Consider the following 14,623-nt stretch of genomic DNA (forward strand, 5'->3'; position numbering starts at 1 on the left):
TAATTCAAGCCCTATTGCCCTAAGCCCAGGCCTGTTTCGTTTGTAACTCGACCTAAATGTTCCATGACTTCGAGTCTTCGATCAAAGTATCAAACACGACCGCAGTCTTCAGTTTCTGTTCCTTACTCGGTCGGTCCTCAGTTCATCCCCAATTCCGGATGTAGCTTTCGAAGTCAAAATTGATCTTCCCTAATTAAGCAAGCAGCCCCTCGACGCCATCTCCAAGCGTATCACCTCCCTCGGCTTCAACTACGTCAGGCTGACGTGGCTGCTTTACTTGGCCACCAACGACTCCCTCGCCGCAATCACTGTTCGTCAGTTGTTTCAGAGTCTCGGACTGCAGGAATCCATTGCTGGGGTTCAGGCCAACAACCCCTCCCTCATCGATCTTCTGCTGTTAAAAGCTTTCCAGGTAAAATGAATCGAAATCATCCCAGTTCTCCATTTTGGATTAATTAATCTAAGCTAGGCTGATTTGTTAATGGAGACCTGTAATCAGCTACGGCATAATATGATTAATATCTACCATAATTTTCTCCATTTTTAGCTTCATCCTTCATCCAAATCATCCCAGTACATATGGCTTCAAATTCGATTTCTTCGAATTCAAGTACTGGTAGTCCTGGAAATGAGATTGTACCTGCAACACAGCAAGGAGAAGAAAATGAAGAAGGTCAATCGCATCATCATACCACCACGAAGAAAGGTGCTACAAAGAAAGTTGCTGCAAAGAGAAAGAGGGCAGAGAAAGTTGAGAAACAAAAGAAGTCTAAGGAGAGAAGTTGGATTTGGAGACATTTCACGAAGGAAGATCACCCCATTATGGAGATTGTTGATGGAACTGAGCAGATTGTTGGGCACACCACAAGAGCACAATGTAAGTATTGTCCTACTCACCTAGCATGTAATTCGACTAGTAATGGAACTAGTTCTCTGATTAAACACATAGAACAAATATGCAAGGAATACCCGGGTAGGAATGAATTGGCAGGGGGTCAAACTCAGCTTGTTGTTGATGATTTGGATGAAAGTTTGGTAGCTAGGCAGTGGACTCAAGAAGCTTGCATTCAAGCTGCTACGGTTATGATAGTGATGGATGAAATGCCCTTTAGTGCCATAGAAAGACCAGGGTTTAAGTATTTCTATAAGGTGGCTATTCCGAAATGGAAAATTCCTTGTAGGAAGGTTATTGTGAAAATTTTTTTGAAAATGTATGAGTCCAAGAAGGAAGAGCTTAGAATGGAATTAAGTAGTCATTGTGTGTGCTTGACAACCGATACTTGGACATCCCTTCAAAACATCAACTATATGGTCTTAACTGCCCATTTCATAGATAATGGGTGGAAATTGCACAAGAGAGTTCTCAATTTTTGTGTAATTCCAAATCATCAAGGAGTTACAATCGGAAAAATTTTGGAGTCATGTTTGAGGGCTTGGTCAGTCGATAGAGTCTTAACTATTTCTGTGGATAATGCTTCTACAAATAAGCATGCCATAGATTACATTAGGAAAAAAAATGAACAATTGGGAAAAGAGTGTTATTTTTGGTGGGAAATATCTGCATGTCCGATGTTTAGCACATATAGTCAACCTCATTGTGAGGTCTGCCCTGCATTTAATGGATAAATCTGTGTCTAGTATAAGAAATGCAGTTCGCTATGTTAGATCAAGCTCATCAAGATTAGATGCATTCAAGTCTTGTATTGAAAAAGAGGTGGATGATTGCAAGAGGATTTGTGTGTTGGATGTTCCAACAAGGTGGAATTCCACCTACATTATGTTGGATACAGCTTTAGAGCTTAGAAAGGCATTTGATAGGCTGCAAGATGATGAGGACACCAAGTACATGTCTTATTTTGATGAAGATGAAGAGGCTGATGAGGAAGATGGTGAAGAGCCGGATGATTTCAGTGTTGATTTGTCTGCAATTAGGAGAAGGGCTTCTAGGAAGAGGGTTGGACCACCTAATGCGGCAGATTGGGCAAAGGCAGTGGTGTTTGTGAAGTTTTTGAAAGTGTTTTATAATGTAACATTGAGTGTTAGTGCCACAAAACACCCTACCTCACCAAAAGCTTTCCATGATATTATTTCAGTCCATGCCGAGATTGAAGATTTGTTTTGTCAACCTGTGGATAGCCATGATGTTACACAAAAGATCTTGTTTCAGATGGCACAGAAGATGAGGGCCAAGTACCAAAAATACTATGGAAAGCTTGAGGACATTAACCAACTCTTGTTGGTTGCCTTGGTTTTGGATCCAAGGTATAAGATTAGATACTTTGAAAATGCGTGCAAGAAGATGTTGAACATGGATGATTTAGAAATTAAGAAGAAGAGTGTTGAATTGAAAGATTTGGTGATAAGTTTGACTGATCTGTATGCAGCTTCGCTGCCTTCACAGAGTTCACAAAGAACCAAATCATCAGAGGTGACCCAAACTGGTGGCAGTAGCAGATACAATTCAACTAGAGTTACCGGCAAGATGGCAGATATGCTTGAGGAGTGGGATAAAGAGCTTGAACATGGTGATGCAGTTGTGGTGAACAATGAGGTTGATAGGTACCTTCTAGACCCTATTGAGAAGCCTCCCAAAGGAGTTGAGTTCAAGATTTTAACATGGTGGCAGCTTAATGGCCCTAAATATCCCAACCTCCAAGCTGTAGCCAAAGATGTTCTTGCCATCCAAGTGTCGACAGTGGCAAGTGAATCTACATTTAGCACCGGAAAGAGGGTTATAGATCCTCACAGGAGTTCTTTAACTCCTAGATCAGTTGAGGCATTAATTTGCCTTCAGAACTGGCTGAAATCAGATTCCATTACTAGCTTGGCTTATGTTCCTACTCCGGAGGAAATGGAATGGTTTGAAGATGTGGAACAAGGTGTGATTCCTTGATTTGTTTGTGTCTTACTTTTTCTTTTACCTTTGTTGCAGTTTCTGATCAAATCCGTGTGTTTCAACTATTTGTTATGCAGAACAAGATAAAGAAGAAAGAGAAAGGAAGGAGAAGGAGGCAACTGCATCATCGATTCCTTCAAAGGCTAGTAAGGTCAGCAAGAATTCCACAACTTCTGATGCAGCTAAGTCAAAGAAAAAGAGTTCAAGAACCATCAAAGTGACTGCATAAGGTACTACATTATGTTTCTATTTCATTTCAGTAAGTATATGTTCAGTTTGTTCATTTCAGTTTCAGTTTTAGCAAGTTTAGCTTTGCTTTTGTATTTCCGGCTGTCTGCTTTGTTTTCAGTTTCTGGTTTCCAGTTTGTTCATTTCATTTTCTGCCTTTCTGGTTTCCAGCTTGTTAATTTCAGTATCTGCCTTTGTTGTTTCCAGTTTGATGCATTCAGTATTTCAGTTTCTGCTTTGTTGATTTCAGTTTCTAGTTTCCACATTGCGTTGTGTATTGACGTTTGAAAAGATGATACATATATCAGTTTATGCCTTCGTGTATTGATGTTGGAAAAGATGATTTCAGTTCATTATTGATGCAGTTTGCCTCTTTATGCTTTTTTTGCAGTTTTTGACTCTCTGTTGTGGACCTTGTGGTAGTTATGCTATGCATTTGATTATTTAAAATTGCTTTTACAGACACACATGTATAATTTGGCACTTTGCAGCCTGGCTTTTTTGGAAATGGGATTGATCTGGTCATCTGGTTGTGTTGTGGCCTTGTGGGACTCGTCGGACTGATCTGGTTGTTTTTGCTTATTAATGCAGATTCAACTTTTAAAGCAGCTCTATCTATGTGGAAGTGTGGATGAAAGAATCAAGTTGCAAGTTGGAAAATGTTTTAAAGCAGCTCTCTGTCTCTTTGTTTCATTTTCATGTCATCAACTCTTTTAGAGTTTTAGGCATTAAACATTAATGCATTATGTAGTTCTAACTGCATTGTTGAAGTCTTGAAGATAGTAAGAGTTGAAGTGAATCAGCTCATGAACTTTCCAACTTTGGTGTATTAAAATTTAAAACTACATTCTGTATTGATTTTGTCTTGTATTGAACATTTTTATATGTGCTGGACTGCTGGAGTGTGTAGGAGTCTGGAATGGCTGGGAAATTGTAAAATTGCAAGCCTTTTCTTGTTATGAACAGGAACCGGAAACAGCTGATAACCGAACCGAACATAACGGTTTGGTTCCCAAACGGTTCCCACAATGAAAAACATCCTAACCGAACCGGTAAAGGCTTTCCGGTTCCGACAAAAAATGACATTTTTAGAACCGATCCCAGGCCTAGCATTCACTGTTGCCATCATTGTTGTCTTCATTGACGTCCACATATGCAAATTTATTCTCATTATCAGCCTTGGGTGATGGATGGAGAATTTTTTTTTTTTTTTTTTTTCCTTCTGAGTAGGTGCACTAGTAGAGGAAGTAGTAGCACCATTTTCAACAGCAATTTTTTTTGTGATCTCTTCCTTCACTATAGGTCCTTCTATGTTTACTCCGTCATGGATTAAAAAGTGAGTAGTATATACAGTCATTAGGCTTCGAGGACGAACCCTTTTTCTTCTTAGCCGTAGGAGCCCTCTTTGGAGCTACCTTGGTCTTCTTGGAAGCATTATTAGTAGTATTGTTGCTGCCATTATTATGGTAAAACCTAATAAGGTACAGGTGGTTGTTGCAAAATGAGTACGTACCCTTTCGTCAGAACCTCTGGCGGCCATCTCGTCCATCTGCCCATGGTGCACCGATCAGAGTACTCCAGCAGACCAGAAAACCCAATCTCGAACAACCACCACCAGAACGAAACCAAAAAATCTCCAAATCCATTCGAGGTCGGCAAAGAACAACTGGATTTTTGCGACACCACTTTTGCCTAACCGTCGACACCACGAAAGCGCCAGATCTAACACCGATCAACAGACCAATCACACACCGACCCCAAATCGATTCAAATTCCGAGCGAGGCCAATCTTCTCCAACCAAGAACCCATGAATCAATCAAAGCCCAACCACCACCGCATCAAACAACCGTCGCCGCACTCTACCTCTCTTCATGCATGTAGTAAGACACCCAGAAACAACCTTGACTCGCTTAGAGCGGTGTCAGACCACGGTCGGTCGCCGCCGAATTGCACGAAACCCTAAGTTAAGGTTTCAACTCTAGAGATTTTGGATCCTTTGCCATTATAATTTTAACTAAAAAGCAAAAGGAAAAGATTGCCAAAAATGAACTTACTAAAATCTAGTGAAAATTGGCGACTTGTAAGTTTGAAAATAATCAATTCATATAAATATGAAGAAAACAACTATATCTTTACTACTACTATAAATGGAGGCCCTCTTTTGGTGTCAAAGGACTTCACCAAATTTTGAAGTACCTATAATGCATTTTAATAACATAATTATCAAATTAAGTTAATAGAATATAAATAGATAAAAGTGTAAAAGTGTAATTAGCCAAACTACCATTATTTTATGTCTAAAAAATAAATAACAACTATTCTTTTTAGTCGATCTATTTTCCATTAACATCATAATATCACCCGCGAGAAACGCGGGCACATTGCTAGTAAATTATATTAAGAACTCCGTTATTTCAAAAAAAAAAAAGGTCTTTCTAAATGTACCCAGCAAAAATCTAAGTAAACCCAGCAAATATATTTATTTGTAAATACTTTTAATTAAACAAACTGATTTCTCCAAAATATCCCCCTCTTGAAAACGATATACCCAGCAAAAAGAAACTAATTGACAAACAAAACCTGCCCAGCTCTTTATGACCGATATCTCCATCAATCCCCCAGTTCCTATTTGAAGTTTTCAATCCCAACGACAAGTTTATAATAAAAAGCACTATCAAAAGTGAAGTGAATGAAGTAAAGCAGCTTTCTCAATCAATAAGGACTTTGAATGGTTTGCCCAGATTAGACAAAAATGAAGTGCGAAGTGATTTTGTTTTTCTCTTTTGTATTGAATTAAATTGATGGAGAAGCTCTGAATTTTGATTTGAGTGAAACATCAAAAATTTGCGGAAATTTAATTATTTGTGCTCATGTCGGCTCGATTGGTAAATGAAGTTTTGAAGGAATGAGATCAAGATAGAAAACAGAATTAGACCACGATAGGCAGTTGAAGGAATAATATTAGCGACCTCCTTAATCATGACGGCGATGATCTGGGTAATAAAAAGATGTGAAAGTATCATATTAGTGTGTTCAATGGATCACAGCTGAATTGAAATTGTTGAAGTTGACAAGTAGAACCGCGTCTGCAGAGCAGTTGCTGAGTATATTTTATGAGGGTATTCTAGGAATAATTATTGTGTTTAATTAGACATAATTAAAGATATTTAAAAATAAATGTATTGCTGGGTATACTTAGATTTTTGCTAGGTATATTTAGAAATACCCCAAAAAAAATCCGTTGTTTTCAGAAACAGGTATTTTTACATGGAGGACTACACAAAGTCTACAATTGTACCCTCGTCTCCTCCATCCATGCCTCCCGTATATATACTCCCCATAATTATAGCATTTCACTCTTTGCGATTTTGAACCAGACAGTTCAATTTCGCTGGAGCCTCTGCCACTTTTGCATTCTGATTTCGTTTATTAGGTTAATCTTCATTCTCTGAAAGTCTTGAAGCTCCATTTGAAACGTACGTCTTGAAGCCCCATTTGAAACAAAATGGGGCTTGACGAAAATGTGGAGAAGATGCAGCAACGGCAGCACTACAAGAATCTATGGCACACCGATTTGATGGGCACCATCACTGCCGATACTGGCTGTAAGTAGTGATTTTTATTGCATCAATCGGTCTATCTGTTGTTTTCAGTTTGGTTTCCGGGAATGTGGGGGAAAAGAAAAAGAAACTAATGAAGTAAATTGAAGAATGCAGGTGGCTGAATCTGTTGATTATGTGATCATCATTAAAATGAGGCCAAGACTACTGTTTGATTGGATTAACTTTCTTTGGTATGGAAAGGAAAAGATGTAGGTTCTGCGAAAATGTGAATCCAAAAAAAGAGTAAAGGATGAATGTGTTGATCCTTGATCACCATTAAAATCAGGCCGATATGAATGTAATTGTGGGGAGATTTATTGGTTATTTTCATATTTTGTGTTTGGTTTACGAGAATGTGGAGGAGAAGTAGAAGAAAAAAAAAATTAGGCATACAAGCTGAATATGTTGATGCTTTGATCATCATGAAAATAAGGCTACTACCACTGTTAACTGGATTTCATTTTTTGTTATGGTTCATTGGTTATTTTCTGTTTGTTTATGAGAATTGGAAAGGGAACAATGTGGCTGCTGAGAAAATGAAGGAATTCAAGAGAGTGGAATGATCAATGTGTGGACTCTTTGATCATCATTAAAATGAGGCTACTATGCATGTTTAGTTGGAGTTCACTAAGGGTTTACGGTTATCTGGCATTTGGTTCCAGACAATGTGATGGAAAAGAAAACAATGTCGCTTAGGAATTCAAGACAGAGTGATAGCTGAATATGTTGATGCTTCAATCATCTTACTGTCAGTTGGATATTCTTTCTTTGTTAAGTTGTAGCAGTTAGTTTGTCTTTGGTTACTAAAAATGTGAAGGAAAAGAAAATGATGTGATTGGTAAGAAAATATATGAATTAAAGAGAGATTGAACGGCTGAAGCTTTATCATATCAAATGGATAAACTTCAATTTCCTTTATTTTCGATGTATGAATTTTGATAGTTTTTTTTTGGAACTGCATCTAATCTAATCATCAATTTTTATTTTCTTTTGTTCTGCTTCTTGTGCAGATTGTTGCTTTGCTTGTTTCTGGTAAGCATTATTATATATACTGTGATGCATCGCTGCAGTTGCCTTATTTTCAATTAAGTCTGAATGTGATGGTTTGTTGATTGCAATTTGCACTCTAATTGTTCTTTTTTACATCACAGCGGTTATTGTGCTTCTTACATGTTACGGAAACGAGCTCTTTATGATGATATGACAAGGTAACTAACAACGTGCATCCCTAGACATTTCTCCAAAGCATATTCACTATGATGGTTGTTTTTCAACTCATCCTTAACATTCAAGATGTGGGATGGCAAACGTTTGACCAATTTTGTGAGACAGTAACTTTAAATGCTTCATATTTCTCTTCTGAAGTAGATTGAGATGAAGTCTCACATATATATATTTTTGCTTCTTCTCTGTCACAGGTACAAATGCTGTGGTGGATATTTTCCATGCAGTGGAAAATGTGGAGAAAGTAAATGCCCTGAATTTTGTCTCGTCACTGAGGTATTACATGGATTTGAAGCTCCAATTTATGCGTCTACTATGGATTTAAGGAAGTGTTCGATATTCTTTTAATTTTATATTTGGATACTTAATTAATTCGTTCGGTTCAGGTTTGCTGCTGCTTTGGAACGTCTGTTTCTTCAACTCGATATCTACTACAAGATGAATTCAACATACAGACGACTCCATGCGATAACTGCATCATTGTAATCTTTCTTTGTCTGTCTATGTTAGTGTTTACAGTTTTAGTTTCTTTACCTACACTTCTTAAGATACCCTTTTCACTTCAACATTGCCTTTTTCTTGTAGGGATTTATGATCATCCTAAAACAAGTTGCATGTATATTCTCCATACTTGCTTGCATAACTGGAAATGAAGAAATCAGGGATATTGCCGATGTATTGGGCTGCATTGCAGAAATAGTTTATTGCTCGTAAGCCCTTTGTCTCCCCCTTCTCAGCTTCTCAGCACATACCATCTGTAACTCATCATATCTTTTATCTGATTCTTTGACTTGTTCTATTTTTTCAGGGTCTGTGCTTGCATTCAGGTATGCAACTACTTAATAACCAAGAAAATTTTTAAATGCACCTGAGCTTCGGGTTCTCTCCTATGTAGGACCCTAGCTACTTCGTACAGAGACCAGCATTCTTAATTCAATGAGAAGTTCTAGACTGCAACTGGTATTGTGGTCATTTGCATGTAATTCCTTTTGTAACAAATAGATATCTCTATGGAGTTGTTATGCAGACCCAGCACAAAGTTGAAATGGACAAAAGAGACAACAAGTTAGATCCACAGCCAGCTATGGGAGTTCCTCTGACGCAGCACATGTCCCGTAAATAGATCAGCCAGTTCCTCCATTTGCCCTCAGAACATCTGTGATAAATGTGATTCATGTAGCATTACATTCACTTGTCAATAGTAGCCATTCTCGTACCTCTGAGCAATTCTTAGCAGTAGTCAGAAAATCCAACCCCTCTAGCCTGACTCCACTGTGAAACAAAAAATAGCAAAGCTAGAGTGGGAAAAAGAAAACCAGTAGATCGAGGGTTGCACTCTTTTGGTATACGAGGATGAAGAAATGTTTGAAAGAGACATTCTATCATATTCTGGAGTTGGTAAAATTTTCGAATCAGAAGAATACATGAATGTAGAGAAAAATTAGTTAAATGGAATTGGAAGGTGTAGTTGTCTAACCTCTCATTATAAAAAGTTCCTTAAAATTACTCTCTACTGGTTTCTCGCTTGTAATAGAAGGCCCCTGATGTTTGACAATAACAAGTGCATAAAGATGAAAACAACAAATATGAAAATACCATTTTCAGATTACTTTCAAGACTAGCTATTTTGAGACCTTAAAAGCAAACAGAGAGCCTATTGGTCTTAAAGTTGTGCTCTACTGGAACTGCCAAAACCTCAAACATGAGTTAAGAAAACTACCTTACTAGATGTGAGAACATGTGATTAATTTGAGATATTTTGGTTATTAGTTAATGCTAATAGAGGAAATTTGCTACGGTTTCGTAGAATAAAAGGTTTCAAACTCTTTTTCGAGAGAAATGACAGTCATTCAGTAGAGGAGGTCAAGTGCAATTCAACAAGAGAACTTCACATACTGAACTTGAACATACCAATTTTAGAACAAGATTAACCGAGAGCTAGCTAACTTTTGTTCTAGCTTTGAATGGATATGTGATAAAAGAAAATGAGAACCTTTGAATCACTGATTTTTTATCTTTGTTTGAATCGACTCCATTCTTATATCACAATCCGACTCTATAAACAAGGGAACACGAGTTTTGCAACACAATTCTACGATTGGTCTTTCAAATAATATTCTCCTTACTCTACGTGGTAAATTCTTAAGGCCGTCAAATTACCTGTGCAGACATAGAAGATGCCTAGCTGGCCCCCCTCTTTGCTAATTTCTCCCTTTCCTTTTTCGTCATTGCACTTCCCCACGTCGCCACCTCCCCACTTCCTCACCTATATGAGCATGTGTCAAATAATACCACCCTTGCGATATTGACCGAGGCACTTCGATCAATTTCGCCACCTTCTTCCTTCCCATTATTCCGATCTCGTCGAATTAACGTTTTCAAAATTTTTGATTCTCCAAGAGACTGAAGTACTGGATCGAAACAAAAATGGGGTTGCGCGACCTGGAGAAAATGAAGGTCCGCCAGGACTACCGGAATCTATGGCACAAGGATTTGATGAGCACCATGACTTTCGACCCCGCCTGTAAGTATGTTCATTTCGTTATTTTTCTTTTGGTTTCCAATGCGACTGTTTGGAGCGGTTTGGTTGATCAATTTTCGGACCAAATGATTTTGGTTTTGGTTTTGATGTATTAAAAGAATGTAGAATCTGAGAGGAAATGAAGGCGGAATGTGTTAATCTTTAAATCATCATTGGAATTCTTTATTTTGCTAATATCTGTTTGGTTTATGAGAAGACGTGGGAGACAAGAAACGATGAGAAAATATGAGCAACTACTCTGCTATATGGCTCCATGCAGATAACGGATTAACCGAATGGAGAATTTACTGTTGTTTAGTTACTGATGAGAAAATGGAAAGGGAAATGCTTATTAATCAAGTGGGAAAAAGAAAGAGAAAAAAGAAACGTTACGTTTTCTAAAACGAATGGAAAGTTGAAGTCCATTGGCATTACTTTTCATATGAACGGATTTTGATATTATCATTTTTCCAGGTGCATTTGATCTGTTCTTAAATTGTTCTTTTGTTTTGCAGATTGTTGCTTTGCGCTTTTCTGGTATGCATTGATATTCTCTGATGCAGTTTTTGGTTGTTGGTTTTGGCTTCTATTTATCTGAAATTGATGGTTTGATGGTTTGTACCTTGGGGTGTGCAATCCAACTTATCTTTACTACATGACAGTCCATATTGTGCTTCTTACAAGCTTCGCAAACGAGCTATTTACAATGATATGTCAAGGTAACTAATAACATGCATTTCTAGCTAGATGTTTCTCATCTAACAACGGTAATTGAGAAGAAATCTTGAATACCTATGGATTCTTATTTATTATATAGGTATATATGTTGTGGAGGATATATGCCATGCAGCGGAAAGTGTGGAGAGAAACACTGCCCTGCATTTTGTCTTTGCTGTGAGGTATTAATTGTGCTGATTCGGATTTTAGTATCAAACCACCCCCTCCTCTGCACCCTATTATGATGTCTTTCTAAAATCGTTACTTCTGTGTGTATTTGGATACGTTCTTTGCTATGTTCAGGTTTTATGTTGCTTTGCACCTTCAGTTTCCTCAACTCGCTATCTAATACAAGATGAGTTCAATATAAAGACCACACCATGTGATAACTGCATTATTGTAAGCCCTCTTTCTTTCCCTCGCTGTGTGTGTCTATGTTTATGTTTGCAGCTCTTTCTCTGCCTCCAATTTCAGATATCTCACTTCAACATGGCCTTCTTTTATAGGGATGCATGGTCTGTCTCAAACAAATATCATGTATTTGCAGCTTGCTTGCTTGCCTAACAGGAAGTAGTGAACTCGGTGATATTGCTGAGTGTCTGGGCTGTATTTCTGATACAGTTTATTGCTCGTAAGGCCTTCATCTCACCATTTCCACACATTCAGTCTGGCGATGCGATCATGATAATTGTATTGATTCTTTGAAATGTTCTTCTTCTGTTTTTTTTTTCAGGGTTTGTGCTTGCATGCAGGTATGCAGTTAACATATGATCAAGCAAATGTTAAAATCACTCTGATTTCTTTGGTTTTATAGTCCTCATACACATGGTTTGAGAACTACTTACACCAGCCATCCTCTGAAAAATTGAAACACTCTCCAACCATATTTCAGACAGAATCAATCCTGACCGAACTTCTTCAGCTAACAAACAAATTTGGCTGTTGAGTTATTATGCAGACGCAGCACAAGATTGAACTGGACAAAAGAGATGGCAAGTATGCTCCACAGCCAGTTATGGCAGCTCCTCCAACGCAGCAGATGTCACGCGCCGATCACTCAATTCCTTCCCCCGGATATCCACCTCAAGGATCTCCACCAATGGGATATCATCAACCTCCACCAATGGGATATCCTCATCAACCACCAGGATATATGCATCCTCCGGCATATGGGCAGCCTATGAACGGGTCCTCAAAAGGCGGCCATGATCCATATCCTCCTGTTCCTTATCATCCACAACATCCACCATATCTACCTCATATGTATCATCCACATGCTGCTTATTTTCCAGGGCCAGCACCAGGTGCTTATCCTGCAGGTCCACCACCAGGTCTTTATCCTCAAGGTCCAGACTCGGGTTTTGTTCCAGGTCCAGAATCTGGTCCTTATCCTCCTGCACGACCTCCTCCACCTCCTCCTGGCTATCACGCAGAACCAAGTGCACCTCTTCCTCCTCATGAAGAACACCCTGAAACTGCTCCGACTAGCAGCAATCCTCCCAAGTGAAGATATGTTGCAGACTGAGATACATTCTAGTGGAAGTGAAGGATTTTGCAGGAGATTTGATTCTGCCAATTGGTATGGCTTTTATCATGATCCTCCCGGTCTCTATATGACTAAAATCAATATGCTAGTTTCTTGAGCATGGGTCTGTTTTTACATCTATATGGCGCTGTTTAGCACATATCAGCATAATTCATGTTTGCTGTGAACAAATGGTTCTTTCAGGACCCTGTTATGTGAATTATCAAATTTTGCTCTTGAAATCACTTCGACTCATCTTATAAATTTTCATGATTTATGTGAGTCAAATGAAGCAATTTTCCATGCATTTTGGTGTTGATAACTTGATATATGATTTCTAAAGTGAATGTTCTGTCCAGTGGCCGGCGACCTACTATTTGAAGCTAGGAAGCCAGCAGCGTATCCTGGGTACGTGAGATGGAGAATCAGTCATGAACTTACTTTGCTTGTTCAATTGTACGTCTTTGCCTGAACTTCTTTGATGCAATTTCGTCCTGGGTGAATGACTGGTCATGGGCTCATGGCCTCACACACTTTTCAGAATCATAACAATTCAGATGGATGCTCTAAATCTCATTAGTATCTTTATGCGTATGTCTACGATATGTATGTATATTAAGTAAACTATTTTCTTACAGCGGTAGATCGGATCTGTGCATTGGTACACTAGCTAACCTAATCTCGATATAGTATATGACTCGGAACTGGTATACTGCTAGAACAAGTTGGTCTACATTTACTGTACCGATACGTTAATCTATCGTATAACTCTTTGTAACTTTATATGTTTTATTTATCAGTCTGAAGGTAGAATCTTACCCCGAATAGGCCCTTAGAGCATCTTTAGCAGACTCTCTATTTTGGCTCCTTAGCTATTTTAGAGAGCATGTTTAGCTTTTTATATATTTGAACAGCTGCACCAGACTCCTAAGTGGCTCTCTATTATAACTTTTAGCTATCTCGCTCTTAAATATAGAGAGCGAGATGAGGCTCTCTATAATTTATAACATCCCTTTTAAGTTATTTTATGTCATTTTTAAATACATTTAAACTATTTAACTTTTCTTAAAAAAATAATATAAATTCAAAACTAGCTATAATAGAGAGCACTGATGCAGACGCATTTCTAAAGTGGCTAGTCAAAATGACTTTTTAGCTATTTTGGCTAAAATTTGACTCAAAAATGGCTAGCATTGCTAAAGATGCTCTAATGCCATCTCCAGCTGTGAGGGGCTAAATTTTAGCTCTCGATAATCACTATTCATGCAAATAATAAGCCAATAAGGGCTATAATTTCTACCATCTCCAATCCTTAGGATGATATATTTAAATGTCATGTTAATTTATTGCTTTTCATTATGTATTTCAAATATATAGTATTTTATAACTATGCTACTATTTCTACTCTTATATAATTAGTTTTGTGATCAAATCTTATTAATTTTTTGAGTATGATTTTATAGTGCCATGTGTCACTTTGTAAGCAATTATTCGGATTCTTGACATCAGCAGATACATCATTTTTAATCTGAGCCATTAATTTGTTGATCTAATTTATTTGGGCCACTAGTGTGGTCCCTACGAACAAAGAGCCCAAGGGCTATACAAAGGGTTAGGTTTTAGCCCATCCCTTTTGGGCTAAGAGCAAGTTCACCCGTTGGGTCACAATGTCACCCATTATTCACTACTTTTTAGTGTTAAATTCACTCTCTGGGTCACGAGTACATTGTATTTCGTGCCCTGGGTCACGGGCACAGTGTATTTCGTGACCCAGAGAATGAAAATATACACTAAAAAGCAGTGAATAGTAGGTGACCTGGTGACCTAACGGGTGAACTTGCTCTAAGGGGTGAATATAGCTTAAAAAATAAGGGATAGGCTAAACTAGGGGTCATCATGGGCCGAGCTC

At 38.1% G+C, this 14,623-nt stretch overlaps 3 protein-coding genes across 4 annotated transcripts; all 3 read left to right on the forward strand.

The window, feature by feature from the left end:
* Positions 1-579: 579 nt before the first annotated feature.
* LOC133716720 (zinc finger BED domain-containing protein RICESLEEPER 2-like) lies at positions 580-3,125 on the forward strand. Its single transcript, XM_062143392.1, has 3 exons — positions 580-1,436; positions 1,639-2,879; positions 2,974-3,125. The coding sequence occupies exons 1-3, from the start codon at positions 580-582 to the stop codon at positions 3,123-3,125; spliced, it is 2,250 nt and encodes a 749-aa protein (XP_061999376.1).
* Positions 3,126-6,469: 3,344 nt separating this feature from the next.
* Positions 6,470-9,167, forward strand: LOC133716040 (uncharacterized). 2 transcript variants are annotated; one of them, XM_062142777.1, is made up of 8 exons: positions 6,470-6,730; positions 7,738-7,759; positions 7,879-7,935; positions 8,146-8,227; positions 8,338-8,433; positions 8,537-8,661; positions 8,760-8,778; positions 8,968-9,167. In XM_062142777.1, exons 1-8 carry the CDS (start codon positions 6,631-6,633, stop codon positions 9,019-9,021), a joined length of 555 nt encoding a protein of 184 aa, XP_061998761.1. In that variant the 5' UTR covers positions 6,470-6,630; the 3' UTR covers positions 9,022-9,167. The 2 variants fall into 2 exon arrangements, with proteins under 2 accessions (XP_061998761.1, XP_061998760.1); XM_062142776.1 differs by having other exon boundaries at positions 6,471-6,730; positions 8,979-9,167.
* A 1,076-nt stretch (positions 9,168-10,243) lies between these two features.
* Positions 10,244-13,539, forward strand: LOC133717212 (pollen-specific leucine-rich repeat extensin-like protein 3). The gene is made up of 9 exons (XM_062143887.1): positions 10,244-10,475; positions 10,988-11,009; positions 11,135-11,191; positions 11,290-11,371; positions 11,493-11,588; positions 11,696-11,820; positions 11,923-11,941; positions 12,148-12,768; positions 13,074-13,539. The coding sequence occupies exons 1-8, from the start codon at positions 10,379-10,381 to the stop codon at positions 12,694-12,696; spliced, it is 1,047 nt and encodes a 348-aa protein (XP_061999871.1). The 5' UTR covers positions 10,244-10,378; the 3' UTR covers positions 12,697-12,768; positions 13,074-13,539.
* Positions 13,540-14,623: the final 1,084 nt, after the last annotated feature.

Source organism: Rosa rugosa, chromosome 6 (genome assembly GCF_958449725.1).
Source record: "Rosa rugosa chromosome 6, drRosRugo1.1, whole genome shotgun sequence".
Lineage (NCBI taxonomy): Eukaryota > Viridiplantae > Streptophyta > Magnoliopsida > Rosales > Rosaceae > Rosa > Rosa rugosa.

Excerpts from the sequence above, each read along its gene's own strand:
- LOC133716720 (XM_062143392.1), top strand. The coding sequence starts at position 580 with ATGGCTTCAAATTCGATTTCTTCGAATTCAAGTACTGGTAGTCCTGGA. Across the intron at positions 1,437-1,638 it reads GAGTCATGTTTGAGGGCTTG|TATAAGAAATGCAGTTCGCT; the intron begins GTCAGTCGATAG and ends ATCTGTGTCTAG. Across the intron at positions 2,880-2,973 it reads GTTTGAAGATGTGGAACAAG|AACAAGATAAAGAAGAAAGA; the intron begins GTGTGATTCCTT and ends TTTGTTATGCAG.
- LOC133716040 (XM_062142776.1), top strand. The coding sequence starts at position 6,631 with ATGGGGCTTGACGAAAATGTGGAGAAGATGCAGCAACGGCAGCACTAC. Across the intron at positions 7,936-8,145 it reads CTTTATGATGATATGACAAG|GTACAAATGCTGTGGTGGAT; the intron begins GTAACTAACAAC and ends TCTCTGTCACAG. Across the intron at positions 8,228-8,337 it reads AATTTTGTCTCGTCACTGAG|GTTTGCTGCTGCTTTGGAAC; the intron begins GTATTACATGGA and ends CGTTCGGTTCAG.
- LOC133717212 (XM_062143887.1), top strand. The coding sequence starts at position 10,379 with ATGGGGTTGCGCGACCTGGAGAAAATGAAGGTCCGCCAGGACTACCGG. Across the intron at positions 11,372-11,492 it reads CATTTTGTCTTTGCTGTGAG|GTTTTATGTTGCTTTGCACC; the intron begins GTATTAATTGTG and ends TGCTATGTTCAG. Across the intron at positions 11,589-11,695 it reads CATGTGATAACTGCATTATT|GGATGCATGGTCTGTCTCAA; the intron begins GTAAGCCCTCTT and ends CTTCTTTTATAG.